We start from the raw sequence: 13786 nt of genomic DNA, 5'->3' as shown, positions 1-13786 counted from the left end.
GGCCACCCGGGCCGCGGGCCGGGCCGCGGGCCGCGGGCCGCGTGCTCCGGCCGCCCTGACGTCACGGCCGCCCCCCAGCCCCGAGGTATTTACCTTCGAAAAGTGGTGGCGGCTGCAGGTACCGGAGTGGTGGAGCGGCCGGGAGGGGCTGGGTCCGCGGGGGCTCCCCGCCGAGCAGATCCAAGCCGAGGGGATGCTGCGGCTGGGCTCCGGGACGCTCTTCCACACCCTACGGACGGATCCACAGTAATCCCTCCTCACCAGTCCCTTCCCCGTAGGATTGTCCCTTCAAATCTATTCACAATTCAAACCCTACTTTTGAAGGGTTGAGCCGCAGATTGTGAGCCCCAAATACCATCTCACTCCTGACTACTCATCTTAAACCCTGCTCACCCGCTTCCAAGCCTAGCCCCCCCACCCCCGTTCTCACCCCGAACTCCCATCCTTAGCCCTGAAAATTTGTCTGAGCTGCTAACACTCGTCCAGAGGTCCCACCGTAAGTGACCCTCAAACTCACCCACCCCACGTTGTGAGCCCGGCCCAAACCCATCCCTATCCTCTCCCTCACCATACATCCCTTCCTCTGCTCAGTCTGGGCCCAGACCCTGTGCCCCTGAAGACATGGAGTTTGTGTCTGGATACCGAGATGAGTTCCTCGATTTCGCTGCCCTCCTGTTTGGCTGGTTCCGAAAGTTCGCCGCGGAGCGTGGGGCTGCGGGGGCCAGCCCGGAGGGCCGCTGGCGCCAGCTGGAGGCTCAGATCAGAAGGCTGCCCCAGGACCCTGCCCTTTGGGTGCTCCATGTCTTGCCCAACCGAAGCGTGGGTATCAGCCTGGGGCAAGGGGCAGAGCCAGGGCCTGGACCAGGCCTGGGGGCTGCCCGGTTCCTGGGAGATGAGCCCCCACTCCACCTGCGAGACCTAAGCCCCTACGTCAGCTTCGTCAGCCTGGAGGAAGGGGAGGAAATGGAGGAGGAGCAGGAAGAGAATGGAGAGGAGGAGAGTGCCAGTGTGGAGAAGGTAGACCCAGAGGACAACGGCGAGCCAACCCCCACCAGCAGGGAGTCCCCCCAGGAAGCAAACCCTCCAGGGGAGACAGAGGAGGCCGAGCAGGAGGCAGGAGGCGGTGAGGGTGGCTGCCGAGAGGACAAGGCGGAGGACGAACCGGGCCCCGAGAGGAGGAAGGGACGGAGAAGCGGTAAGAACCCCGGTCTGGGCATTCTGCCCTTTGGAAGACCTCCTCTACCAGGCAGCCAAGCCAGGAGTCACCATCGGGTGGCCTGCAGGCCAATCTGGCCCGAAAAGGTGTTTTCACTGACCCACTGGGAAGTTCCAACAGCAGGCCCATACTCTGCATGGCCGCAGACCGCCCCCCCCCCGCCCGGCATCGTGCAGCACGTGGCCCCTTCCCACGAGGCATACCCTCTCTACCTGGTCCCCTCTGTTCACTTAGTTGACCCGCGTAGCCCCTGTAGGCATGCTGTTCATACCCCGGACCCTGACCATCTTTGCTGCTCCCCGCCCCTGACTTTTCCCTTCTTCCCCAGAGGCTGCCCCCCTGCACCTTTCCTGCCTCTTACTGGTGACCGATGAACATGGCACCATCTTGGGCATAGACCTGCTAATGGATGGAACCCAGGAGAGTGCCGGCAAGGGCTCAGGGACTGAGAACCTGGCTCCTCGGGCTTATGCACTCCTCTGCCATAGCATGGCCTGCCCGATGGGCTCCGGAGACCCTCGAAAGCCCCGACAGCTCACCGTGGGAGACGCCCAGCTGCATCGGTAAAGAAATCTGGTATCTGAGGTTGGGGGAGGCCTAGGGATCTGGACTCCTGAGCCCTCCAGCCTGACAGTCTCCACCCCCATTCAGAGATTTGGAGAGTCTGGTCCCGAGGCTGGGAGTGAAGTTAGCCAAGACCCCGATGCGGACATGGGGTCCCCGGCCGGGCTTCACGTTTGCCTCCCTCCGGGCTCGAACCTGCCACGTCTGTCACAGGCATAGCTTTGAGGTGAAGCTGACACCTTGGTGAGTGGCCTGGAAGATGGAGGGAGAGGGAGGGAGACCCCCAACACTCAGGCAAGCAGTGGGGGGGCCCAGCAGACAGAGCGAGGGTCCGGGGAATCAAAGGAGGGAAAAAGCAAGGTGTTAGGGGCAGAGTATACAGAAAACGATACATGGGCAGCAGTAGGGCAAACAGCAGACCAAGGAGCTAGAGGGATGAACGCCGGGTGCCCGCCACCCCCTGTGACCCCAGCCCCCAGTGCAGCGCCGTCTTGTACTGTGGAGAGACTTGTCTCCGGGCCGACTGGCGGCGATGCCCAGATGACGTGAGCCACCGGTTTTGGTGCCCAAGGCTTGCAGGCTTCATGGAGCGGGCCAGGGAGCTGGCGACTCTGCCTTTTACCTATGCTGCAGGTACCCCAAGGAGACGGGGCATCACCCCTCAGACACGGGTTTGGGACTGGGCCTGGGCGCCTGGGTAGGAAGGGGAAGCGTTTGAGCAGTAAGGCCCGGACGCTGGGGATTCAGGGCTGGGGGCTAGAGCCCTGGGGCTGAGACAGGCACTGGAGCGGAGGAGTGTGACCCTGCGTCCCTGAGAGAGCGCCGGGGATTCGGGAACAGGGTGCAGGCACTTGCTGCCTAGGGCCGCCAGTAACTGGAGACCATAAACAAATCACGTGAATATTTAGAGCCTCAGTTTCCTCATCTGTAAAATGAGTATATTAACAAACGCTAAAACCCAGGGAACTGTGACAAGGATTCTGTGAGCTCGGTGCCTGCTATGCTGTAAACAGTCGGAAACGGTCGTTCTCTCTAGGACTAGAACCAGATTCAGACCCAGGGGCCTTGACAGAAACTGAGAAGAGCTACAGTCTGGGGTCCTAGACACCAGGCCCTGAAACCCTCCCCTCCTCCCTCTCCAGAGGTGACCAGTGAAACCTTCAACAAGGAGGCCTTTCTGGCCTCACGGGGCCTCACTCGTGGCTACTGGACCCAGCTCAGCATGCTGATTCCAGGCCCTGGCACCCACAGGCACCCCAGAGGCAGCATGCCAGCCCTCAACCTTCTTCTCAGTGGTTCGTGGGGCCTCTCCTCAGGCATGGGCCCCTCAGCCTAGAGGGAAGGATGGGGGAGAAAACAGTTGTCCGGGTCCTAGACAATGCCTTCAAATACACACCCAACTCCATCGCCACCACCAACCACCACGGCCACTTCAGGCCTTTCCCAAATCCTCAAGGTGCTCACCCCTGCCCACCCCATCCAGAAGCCCCATCCACAGGCAATCTCCCATTTCTCTTGCTGCAGCTCTAGGGAATACAGCTCCTTTGGAAGCAAGAGGGGGATGCACGGGGTGGGGGACTCCCTGACCCCAGGATCCTCTTCTTCCTTCCATCCTTTCAGGAGATCCCTACCAGCTTCTCCAGGGGGATGGGCCCGCCGTGATGCCTCCTGTGCCCCTAGATCCACCCAGGGCCCTCTTTGGTGAGCTGGAGGGTCCCCGAGGGAGCTAGAGGTAGGGACAGGGACTGGAGGGCCAGCAGTCTGAATGGCTGAGAAGAAGGGGGCTATTAGACCGGAAGGGGCTGGGGTCCAGGCCGGGGCCAGGGACCCCAGTAACCTGCTCTCCCCAGGCTCATGGCAGGATTACTACACGTGGAGGGGCCTCAGCTTGGACTCCCCTATGGCCGTGCTTCTCACCTACCCGTTGACTGTGTATTATGTCATCACCCACCTGGTGCCCCAGTCTTGTAAGGAGAGCAGAGCCTCAGGGCCAAGGGGGGCAGGGAGCTGGAGGGGGACAAGAGGAAGGGAGACCATGTTCTTAAGCGGCTAGCTTCTTACCCAGTCCCTGAGCTCAACATCCAGAACAAGCAGTCACTGAAAATCCACGTGGTGGAAGCCGGGAAGGAGTTTGACCTTGTCATGGTGTTTTGGGTAAGTCCCTCCAGGACCAGAGGTTGGGCATTTGGGTGTGGAGCTGGCTGTGGGGTGGGACCCTGATCTGTCCTCTCCGTCCTTCAGGAGCTCTTGGTCTTGCTCCCCCACGTGGCCCTGGAGCTGCAGTTTGTGGGTGACGGCCTGCCCCCCGACAGTGACCAGCAGCATTTTACCCTGCAGAGGGTGAGGGCTGGGGGGGGGCTGCCCTCCTACCTCCTGCTCTCCCCTTGCCTAACGTGCTTCCCAGTGCCCTAACTTCCAGTGGTTTCTCCACTCCGCTCCTGCCTCCCCAGGATGGACCAGAAGTGTCTGTCCGTCCTGGTTCCGGGGTATCCGCGCGGCTCAGCTCAGGCACTAAGGAGAAGGGGGGCCGCAGGGACCTGCAGATCAAGGTGTCTGCACGGCCCTACCACCTGCTGCAGGGGCCCAAACCTGACCTGGTTATCGGTAAGAGCCTGGGGTAGGATTGTGGGGACCTGGGAGAAGGCCGTGGGCGACAGCTCCTGCCCACTCTCCCTCGGTCTGCAGGATTTAACTCCGGCTTCGGTCTCAAGGACACTTGGCTGAGCTCGCTGCCCCGACTACAGGTGGGGAATGGGCCAAAAGGGACCTGCTCTCCCCTCCTGCCACACCCCCACCCTCCACCTCCTCGGAAAGCCTCTTCTTCCCACCCTCTACCCCAGACCCGGGGCGCGCCCAGGGCCCTCCTGACCCTGTCTGTCTGTCTGTGTGCCTGCCTTGTGCCTCTCCCCCTCCCGGTCTGTCTGGGTCCCCGGTTTCCACCCCCGTCTGAGCCCCTGGCGCCTGGGGAGGGGCTGGGCGGAGGCGCTGCTCCGAGAGTCAGAGGTCCGCGCCCACCGCAGTCCTTCCGAGTCCCGGCCTTCTTCACCGAGAGCAGCGAGTACGGCTGTGTGATGGACGACCAGACCATGGCTGTGGCCACGGGAGGGGGCACCAGCCCCCCGCGGCCCAACCCCTTCCGCTCCCCCTTTCGCCTGCGAGCCGCCGACAACTGCATGCCCTGGTAAGGGCCCGCGACCCCCGCAGGGTCCTCCGCCCTCCGGGGACCCCCACGCCCCCGCTACCCTCGCCCCTGTGGGCCTCGACCCCGCGCACACGCCGCGAGCTGGATCCAGCTCCGGGGACCCCGCCCGCTGGCCCATCCCCACGGCCCCCCGCCGCGCCGCCCGCCCCCGCCCGCAGGCGCCGAGGGGAGAAGAAACCCCGGCGGGGGGTCCGCCGGCGCAGGTGAGGGCTCAGGTGTGGCCGCCCAGCCCTCCCCCAGCGCGCCCCCGGAGGGAGAACCAAAACGCGCTCGGCCCGGGGAGGCCGGTTGGCTGAGCTCGCAGAGGTAAATTAAAGTACTTGTTTGAAACCACTGAGTCACGGACGCTCTGGTTACACACCCATAACCGGGTCATTAAATGTGGAGGGGAGAAAAGGATTTCGGGCTGACTCACTTTCCTCTAGCTTCTTGCAGCCCCTCCACGACGGCTGTCCTGTCTTCCCCGCAGCTCCGACTCCCACCCTCCTTGGTGATACCAAACCCCCGATGTGTGTGTGTAAGTCACTGTAGGCCCCAGTAACCCTCAGGGACCTGCCCCCAGGCAAGACGAGATCCAGAACCAGAGAGGGGCTTCTCACTAGCAGGTAGGGGACGCGCACGAGCTCCCAGGGGCACACGGACCTTGGTTTAGGGGAGCGAAAGGGCCCCAGCCACCCAGCCGTGGGCCATCCTTGTCTTGTCTCCACCTTCTCTCCTTCCTCACATGCCATGAAGAACGAGCTCGTGCTGAGTCACACTGCAAACATCACTCGAATCCAGTTCATGTCCACTGTCACTGCCCACTCAGGGTGTCAGGCAGAGAATTCCTTCTACAGCATTACTTCCCTGCTTCCATCCCTCCGGCGACTTTCCTCCACTCTTAAAATCCCCTGAGTGTGGGCTGGGTTCAGTGACTCAGGAAGTATAGAAAGGGAAGAGTGGTGGAGAAACTTAGCAGACGCCACCTTAATGAAGTGATGAAGGTTGATGAACGTAAGTCCCATTGACATCATGTGCTCCCTGACATGTTGCAATGAGAAAGGCAGATCACCTTCATACTCTTCCCAAAAATCCATAACCTCGGTCTGACTGTGAGAGAACATCAGACAAATCCATACCGTGGGACGGTCTGCAAAACCTGGGGGCACGGAAGGCAAGAAAAGACCAAGAAACAGACAGACTGGAAGGGAGAACGGACACGTGACATCTAACTATGATGTCTCCTGGATTGGACCCTGGGGCAGAAAAAGGAGTGGAAAAACGGGAGGATCCAAATAAACTCTGTAGAGTTCAGCTAGCGGTATTCTGTCGATTCTGTCGATGTTAATTTCTTCGGTTTGATAAAAACACGCTATGGGTGTAAGATGGACCGTGAGAAGAAGCTGGGTGAAGGGTCTACAGGAATACTGTAACTCACAGTAACTCGAAAACTCTTTCAAAGTACAAAGTTAAAAATCAAAGTTCAGACTCCTTAGTATGGCTTATAGGTCCTTCTCTCCCTTTCTGTCATTCTCTTCTATTTTTTTTTTTAAGATTTATTTATTAGAGAGAGAGAGCACAAGTAGGCAGAGTGGCAGGCAGAGGGAGAGGGAAAAGCAGGCTCCCCTCAGAGCAGGGAGCTGGATGCAGGACTCGATCCCAGCACCCTGGGGTCATGACCTGAGCCAAAGGCGGACGCCCAACTGACTGAGCCACCCGGGCGCCCCTGTCTTTCTCTTTTATTATGAATATTTTAGCGTCTAAGTTTCCAAATACACACAAAAGCCCAGAGACAGCATCACGAATCTCTATGTACCCGTCACTCAACTTCAACAATTACCAACGTTTTTCTCATTTTATTATCACTTCTCGGGAATCTATGATACAAGACGACACATGTGTATATTTGGTCTGTCCAGGCTCCTGGCACAAGAGCTTCTGAAACCCTTGGAATCTCCTTAGTGAAAAGGGTGATAGGAGAGTGTCCTGGGTTATTCATCACAAGCCCTTCCAACCACATCTGAGTTTATGCTAATGAGGTGACCCTAGGGGGACCCCTATTTAACTTCAGGTGGGGGCAGGTTGCTAGGAATAGTGTGAGTAGAGTGCTGGAATTTTCACCCCACTTTTCAACCTGCCAGGGAGTGGCAAGGGGGCTGGAGACTGAGTTAATCACCAGGATTTCATCAATCATGCCTACGTAATAGAGCCTCCATAAAAACCCTCCCACCAATGGGGTTCAGAGAGCTCTGAGGGTCATGCAGCTGGGGAGGGCGGGGGGCTCCAGCCCACCCTACCGCCCACCCCTTGCACTGTGCATTTCCTCCAGTGCCTGTCCCTGAGCTGTGTCCTTTGTAATCAATCAGTGACAGGAAACTGTGGTCCTGAGTTCCATGAGCCGTTTTAGTAAATTACCGGACCTACGGAGGGGGTCACGGGAACCCTCGTTTGTAATCAGTTGGTCAGAAGTACAGAAGGCCTGGGACTTGGCCCTGGCATCTGAAGTGGGGACAGCCTTGGGGGGTTAAGCTCACTCTGGGTACTTAGTGGGAGACTTGACCAAAGAGTAGAACTCCCCAGCGGCAAAGCACCGCTGGCCAAGCAATTTCCCGCCCCACACGCCATTACCTGGCCAGGTGGGGAATCGGTTGGCGTGGGGGGGGAACCACACATACACACACACACACACACACACACAGCTTTGGTGTCAGAATGCCGGTAGTAAAAAGAGCTGATCGTAGTGCCAGAAGCGGGCTACCCTGGCCTTGGCCCACAGAAAGCTGCGGTCTGGGAAGAGCAAGGAGGAAGGGAAGGGGATGAGGAGCCTTACCTTTCTGGGTGGCCACGTGACTGCTCGCACTGGGAACAGCAGCGGCACCGCACTCCGTTACCCAAGGTAAAGTGACCAGTGGAATTTAGAATTGGACCCAACTCCCGGGAGCTGGTTCCCCGGCTGCCTACGGAAATGCAAACTAATAAGAAAAAGGGAAACACACCATCCCTGGGTGATTATCTGTGATGGCTAAAATGAGATTTAAAAAGAGTTCTGGTTTGGGCTTTGGTGCTAGACGGAGCTCAGATTTTGGTCAGTCTAAGCTTCGGCCACTAGCCTCAGAGATGGCCATGGAGTGAGCAAGTATGCTCTGGTCCCCGAGAAGGCTGTCAGCGTGGGGGGCCTCAGTATGAATAACGTAAAACCCTCCTCTCCCCCCTGTTACTCGGGAAACTCCAGGATTTTGAGAAGCACCGTGCCAGGAACTGGGACAAAGACCAGATGCATATTATTCGATCACAAGATCCCTCCAGCTTCTTTCCGGAGTGTGAGAGAGCACAGCCCAGACGCCTGTCATCTCACTTACGTGCATCTATAATTAACAGGGGCTTGTAACAAATGTAACCACCATGCCCAACAGAAATGCAATCACTCTTCAATATCGTACAACACCCAGTTCACGTTCAAATTTCTTTGATTATCTCAAAGATGGCTTTTACACCTGTTTTGTTCCAAGAAATAAACAAGGCCCACACGTGGCTTTGGCTCCTGAGTCCCTTTGGTCTCTTTTGTTCTGTAAGGGAATTCCCTCCCTTTTCTTTTTTTGTTTCCGTGCCACTGATTCGATGAGAAACAGAATCTTGGTCCTGTAGAATCTTCCTCATTCTGGATCTGGCTGATGGCTTCTTCGGGGTGTTTTTTTGGGGGGGTGTGTGTGTGTTTAATTTCCTTTTATCTTCCTTAGTTCCTGTAAGCTGGTAATCAGATCTAGATGGGAAGACGCTTCTACTGTGCTCTGTGCCCACCTCCGTAGGCTGATCTCATGCCACTTTCCACCCCCTCTCTACCCTCCAAGCCGGACGCCTCTAAATAGACACCATGTCCTCTCATCGTGGAACTTCCCCATTTTCTTGCTCAATAGATGTCGTCTCAGCCTAAACATCACTTCCGTAGGAAAGGAGAACTTCCCTGACTCCCAGATAAGGGTAGATGCCCCCCTGCAAAGCCCTCAGAGTGCCCTGTGTGTCTCCTATGACCATAAAAGGGAAGCCCAGGTCCCTGGTGAACTGAGGGGAAATAGAACTTTTTTACCACTGCCTTGGCCAGAAAATAACCTTTCCCTGAATTCCTGGCATCTACTGCATAAAAAGTAGGAAAGGATATGGTTATCTCAAAGAGGCAGGATTACTGAGGATTTGCCTGCTTATGAGCTCGCAGTGCTTGCATAATCAAAACGTTTAATTTACAAATTGCTGCCTTTAACAATTCACTCACTGGATATTGAGCGAATGCAAGCAAGGCTTTGTGTGGTACTTGGAGAGGTGAGGGGGGAAAACACACAGACAGGGGTCCCTGCCTCCGTGAAGCTTATAGTCTGTGGCAGGGGTCAGTAAGACGCGGCCTCTAGCCCAGCCCAGCCCGCCGCCTGCTTTCGGATGAGCATCAAGCTAAGAAACTGAAAGAAGAAGATTTTGTGATGTGAAAATTATATGAAATTCAAATTGCAGTGTCCATAAATTTATATAGAAATAGAGCCCACAGCTATTTATTTATGTATTGTCTGGGGCTACTTTCATGATACAAACAGCGGGGTTTTTCATAGTGAACTTGTGACAGAAACCATATGGCCCTGCAGAGCCTAAAATATCCGCTAACAGGCCCTTCGTAGAAAAAGTTCTCTGACCTCTGGCTAGGACAAGATTTTCTTTTCTCTCTCTCTCTCTATTTTTAAAGATTTTATCTTATTTATTTGAGAGAGAGAGAGAGCACAAGCAGGGGGAGGTGCAGAGGGAGAAGCAGGCTCCCCGCTGAGCAGGGAGTCTGACGCAGGACTGGATTCCAGGACCCCGGGATCATGACCTGAGATGGAGGCAGATGCTTCACTGAACCACCCAGGCGCCCAGGGCAAGATTTTCAAAACGCAAGGGCGCCCGGCTGGGTCAGTCGGAAGAGCGCACGACTCTTGAGCTCGGGGTTGTGAGCGTGAGGCCCCCACGTTGGGCATAGAGATTACTTAAATAAATAAGTAAACTTGAAAAAGAAGATGTTCAGGGTGCCTGGTGGCTCAGCCGGTGAAGCATCTGCCTTCAGCTCGGGTCGTGATCCCGGGGTCCTGGGATGGAGCCCCGCATCGGGCTCCCTGCTCAGCGGGGACCCTGCTTCTCCCTCTGCCTGCCGCTCCCCCTGCTTGTGCTCTCTCTCTGTCAAATAAATGAATAAAATCTTTTAAAAGAAAAAAGATTTTCAAAATGCACATTTATGAGATTTTGTGTGGGTCATAAAGTCAAAGTCAGCCTCAAACAGCGTTCTCTCTTTTTTTTTTTAATGAAATAGAATAGAATGCAACTATTAGGTGTATCACATGTCGTGAGAGTGAATATTATTTTGTGAGACATTTGTTTCACGTACAGCTACCACATATGCTCGTATGTGCGTGTGTGTACTGAATCATGATATGAAATGTATTCTTTACTGTAGACCACGGTCAAAACATCTGAGAGTCACGGGCTTGGAGGGAGGCCTGGAAGACACGGAGAAGTCACCGGGAAGTTCTAGTACAGTGTGTGATGATGAAAAGTTTCAGACTCTTAGAGACACAGAGGAGGCACTTAAGACAGCCTTGGGGTATCAGGGAGAGCTTCCTGGAAGAAATGACATCTAAGCAGTGACCTGAAGGACAAGTAGGAGTCAGCCAGGTAAAGAAGGGAAAAGATGGTGATAGCATGTGCAAAGGCCCTGGGGCAAAAGTAAGTAAGGTGTTTGGAAAAACTACAAGCAGTTCAGTACCGTTGGAGTTTAGAATAAGATGAGGCTTTTTTATCCCCATCCCTCTCCATCATGTCACACCTCCGTTTTCCCTAAGCGCTTATCCCAGTTGCCTTATTATTTATTTATTTACATTTATTATGCGTCTTCCTCCAGCACACTCGGAAAAGTAAATTCCACGAAAGGGGAGACTGGTCTGTATTCTTTAGAACTATGCCCTTGCACTGTGCCCGGGACAGAACCGTCACTCGACATTTACAAAGGAATTTTAAGAAGATAGCCTTCCCTTCTGTTCTGGGGGGGAAGTGGATCCTGGGAGTGTAAGACTTGTCTAGCTGTCCAATCAGTTGCTGGAGGTAGGCCATGAGTCCTGGATTTAGACAGACCTGGTTTGAACGCAGGCAGATTCAGCCCCAGAACCCCGGAGAATCTCTTCTGCGAGCACGCTCCCTTGGGCTGGCGCGGAAAGTGGAAAGCGCAAATATGCACAAAGGGCTTACTCGTGTCCCAGTGTGTTCTCAGCACCTAATTTACGTAGATGAATAAATATAATCCTCGGCACAAACCGGTAGGTGCTATTAGTATCCCCCGCTTTACAGATGAGGAGACTGAGGCATGGGGAGGTCATCAGTTAACCACGGTCAGGCAGGGTAACCTGGAAACATATCAGGCAACCCAGCTCTTGAATATGTGCCTTGAACCACCGCCCCTAACTGCTTCTTGGAAAAACCACACAGCCTCCCAGAGCAGAGAGAATGGCTTACCTACGAGAGCCCTTTTCTCCTCCGTGACTGGCCGTGCAAAGAATCGCCAACTCTTTTGCCAATTTTTCTTTGAAATACGTGGAGGGATTTACGGGGGGCTCCTGGAGAGGGATGGGTGAGCTGGGTGGAAAGCTCACCTCCCCCATCGGGCACTGCCCGCCTCGCCACCACAACAGGACGTGGAATGCAATGCGACGAGAGCCAAGCCTTAGACAGAGTGCAGCGCCTCTTGCCACGTGCTGCCACTGAACACGAAAAACGTGGCAAGTCTGACTTCAGACACAAACTGGATTTCGAAGACTTAGTATGTCGGAAATAACGTAAAATATCTTATCGATAACATTTTATGTTGATTACATGTTGAAACGACAGCAATTTGGGATATATTAGGTTAAATAAAATACCTTCTTAGGGGCAGCTGGCCTGCTCCGTCCGAGGACCCTGTGACGCTTGACCATGGCGTCGTGAGTTCGAGCCCCACACTGGATGTAGCACTTAAATTAAAAGACAGAGAGAGAGAGAGAGAGAGAAAACAAAATACCTTCTTAAAATTTAAAAAAAAAAAAGACAAGGCTTAGGTAGGGGTCAGATGCCTGAGTTCAAATCCAGACTCCCTGCTTCCTCGCTTTGCCATCCCTGTACAGGGTTCCCCACTTGCCAAAGGGGGACAGTCGTGAGGATAAGGGGGGCAGTACATGTCAGGGCTGAGAAGGGTCGACAGCACAGCAAGGAGTCAGCAGATACCAGCGTTGCCATTATTACAGCAACATGCCGGAGAGACCAAGCCTGAGACAGACTCAGCAAGTAAAACGAACCCCCATCTTTCACCGGGATAGCAGGCCTTCTCGCCCTGTCCACGCTGACCAGGGCATCTGTCGTCCCCTGGCCTTATCCCCGAGGGACGATCTCCTACCCTCCCCCGACCCTGCCACGAACCAACCCGTCCAACCCTGCGCTCGGGCTCCTCCCCCTTGTTCTCACGGAAACTTGGCTCTGCTCCGAAGCAACTCTTGGAAGAGACTGTTGCTGTCTCCCCCACATTCCACATATCCTGAGGTGCGGCAGGTGTCTTTCTTCCTCCCTGCTATGGCTTCCAAAAAATTTCCCTTCCCTCCCAAACCCCAGGCCCTTGGAAGCCCACGCCAGCCTGCTGTTGGGTATCCATCACCCCTCCGCTCGCACGCATCTTCCAGCGTCTATCCGCTGGGCGGAGGCCTCCAGCGTTGGGCTTACGTTCACTTCTCCACCGTGACGCATGTCTTCATTGGTGTAGACTGGCAGCCTCTGAAATCAGCCCAGAACCCCGCCAGCCCCCGTCCCCTGCAGGCTCACCCCACCTCGGCCACACACTCCAGCCACCGAGCCCTAGGACCCCAGCGTTACCAGGAGCGGCACTGCTCCCAGCGTCCTGATTTCAGGCACCCCGCCGCCCTCCTTCCCCCACAGCCCTCTCTGCTGCGCTCAGTTCCGCAATTCGGCCTCACCCTTCGGGCTCTGGAGTCTGTTGGCTGGTCCACATGGTCACCGTCCCCCACCCTGTGCGGGTGTTCACGTCTGCCCTCACCCCGTGTCTACCCAGCTGTCCAGCCCGATGCAGACACTCCCAGTTCTCCCGTCCTCTCTCCCCACATCTTACTTGCAGAACCCCAAGCATGTCTGAGCCAAGCTCCACCGAGCGAGTGACGGGGGACTTTGCCCGAGCTGTTGCACAAGGCTGGAGAGAGACACGGGCCAGATCTCGAGGCAAGTCTGCCCCGGAGCCACCAGGAGGCTCTCAGCACTGCTGGCAGTCCCTCCGAAGTGAGGACTTCAAACACCTCTCTCCCCAGATAGCAGCACCTTGCCAACCTTGGCCAGCCATCCTAGCTCTTGTCTTTCCAGAAAAGAAACACCCCGCCTGGCATCATGGCCATTCCCTGCAAAGTCCTTCTTTTCTGTTTGTGCCTTGGTCTTTCGTGTTGAATTTGTCCCTCGAATGTCTTGGTCACCCTTTCTCCACTTCACGTCTCCACCACCCCAATGGAGTGCCCTCAGCGAGATGATCTTGCCAGACCCAGCGGTCAGTTCTCCCCGTCTGGGGAGCGTTTAAGTGACCTGCCCACCCTTCCTGAAACATGGCCTTGGCCTCCAGGACTCACGCTGTCCTGGTCTTCTTCCCACGGTGCCCGGACACCCTGTGCTGGGCCCTCCTGCTCTGGCTCATCTCTCAGCCTCTCCCTTCTTTTTGAGACTCCCCTCCCTCTCCCATCCCTGCCCCACTCCTGTCCTCCCCCACGTCCTCACGTTGATAAACGGCCCCCTCA

At 55.8% G+C, this 13786-nt stretch overlaps 1 protein-coding gene and 1 long non-coding RNA gene across 10 annotated transcripts; one reads left to right on the top strand and one right to left on the bottom strand.

Moving 5' to 3' along the window:
* Nucleotides 1-6: 6 nt before the first annotated feature.
* Nucleotides 7-13185, bottom strand: LOC105239848. Of its 5 annotated transcripts, none has more exons than XR_004621678.1 (6): nt 12717-13185; nt 11888-11977; nt 7792-7918; nt 3732-3787; nt 643-3112; nt 7-229 (listed from the first exon to the last, which is right to left on the bottom strand). It is a non-coding gene; the product is annotated as an uncharacterized LOC105239848 (long non-coding RNA). The 5 variants fall into 5 exon arrangements; XR_004621679.1 differs by having other exon boundaries at nt 97-229; nt 643-2473; nt 2939-3112; nt 11888-13185; XR_004621675.1 differs by having other exon boundaries at nt 11888-13185.
* Nucleotides 37-5053, top strand: ZMYND15 (zinc finger MYND-type containing 15). 5 transcript variants are annotated; one of them, XM_034646904.1, is made up of 13 exons: nt 37-118; nt 592-1195; nt 1545-1779; nt 1868-2023; nt 2253-2413; nt 2923-3075; nt 3401-3481; nt 3631-3747; nt 3846-3934; nt 4022-4120; nt 4231-4384; nt 4466-4524; nt 4801-5053. In XM_034646904.1, exons 2-13 carry the CDS (start codon nt 622-624, stop codon nt 4963-4965), a joined length of 2043 nt encoding a protein of 680 aa, XP_034502795.1. In that variant the 5' UTR covers nt 37-118; nt 592-621; the 3' UTR covers nt 4966-5053. The 5 variants fall into 5 exon arrangements, with proteins under 5 accessions (XP_034502795.1, XP_034502796.1, XP_034502797.1 ...); XM_034646905.1 differs by lacking the exon at nt 37-118 and adding an exon at nt 188-496; XM_034646906.1 differs by lacking the exons at nt 37-118; nt 3631-3747 and having other exon boundaries at nt 188-1195.
* Nucleotides 13186-13786: the final 601 nt, after the last annotated feature.

Source organism: Ailuropoda melanoleuca, chromosome 17 (genome assembly GCF_002007445.2).
Source record: "Ailuropoda melanoleuca isolate Jingjing chromosome 17, ASM200744v2, whole genome shotgun sequence".
In the NCBI taxonomy this organism is placed as follows: domain Eukaryota; kingdom Metazoa; phylum Chordata; class Mammalia; order Carnivora; family Ursidae; genus Ailuropoda; species Ailuropoda melanoleuca.
The sequence above is the reverse complement of the archived record's forward strand: the minus strand, read 5'-3'. Positions and strand labels throughout refer to the sequence as shown.

Excerpts from the sequence above, each read along its gene's own strand:
- ZMYND15 (XM_034646904.1), top strand. The coding sequence starts at position 622 with ATGGAGTTTGTGTCTGGATACCGAGATGAGTTCCTCGATTTCGCTGCC. Across the intron at positions 2,024-2,252 it reads GAGGTGAAGCTGACACCTTG|CCCCCAGTGCAGCGCCGTCT; the intron begins GTGAGTGGCCTG and ends CTGTGACCCCAG. Across the intron at positions 4,121-4,230 it reads AGCATTTTACCCTGCAGAGG|GATGGACCAGAAGTGTCTGT; the intron begins GTGAGGGCTGGG and ends CTGCCTCCCCAG.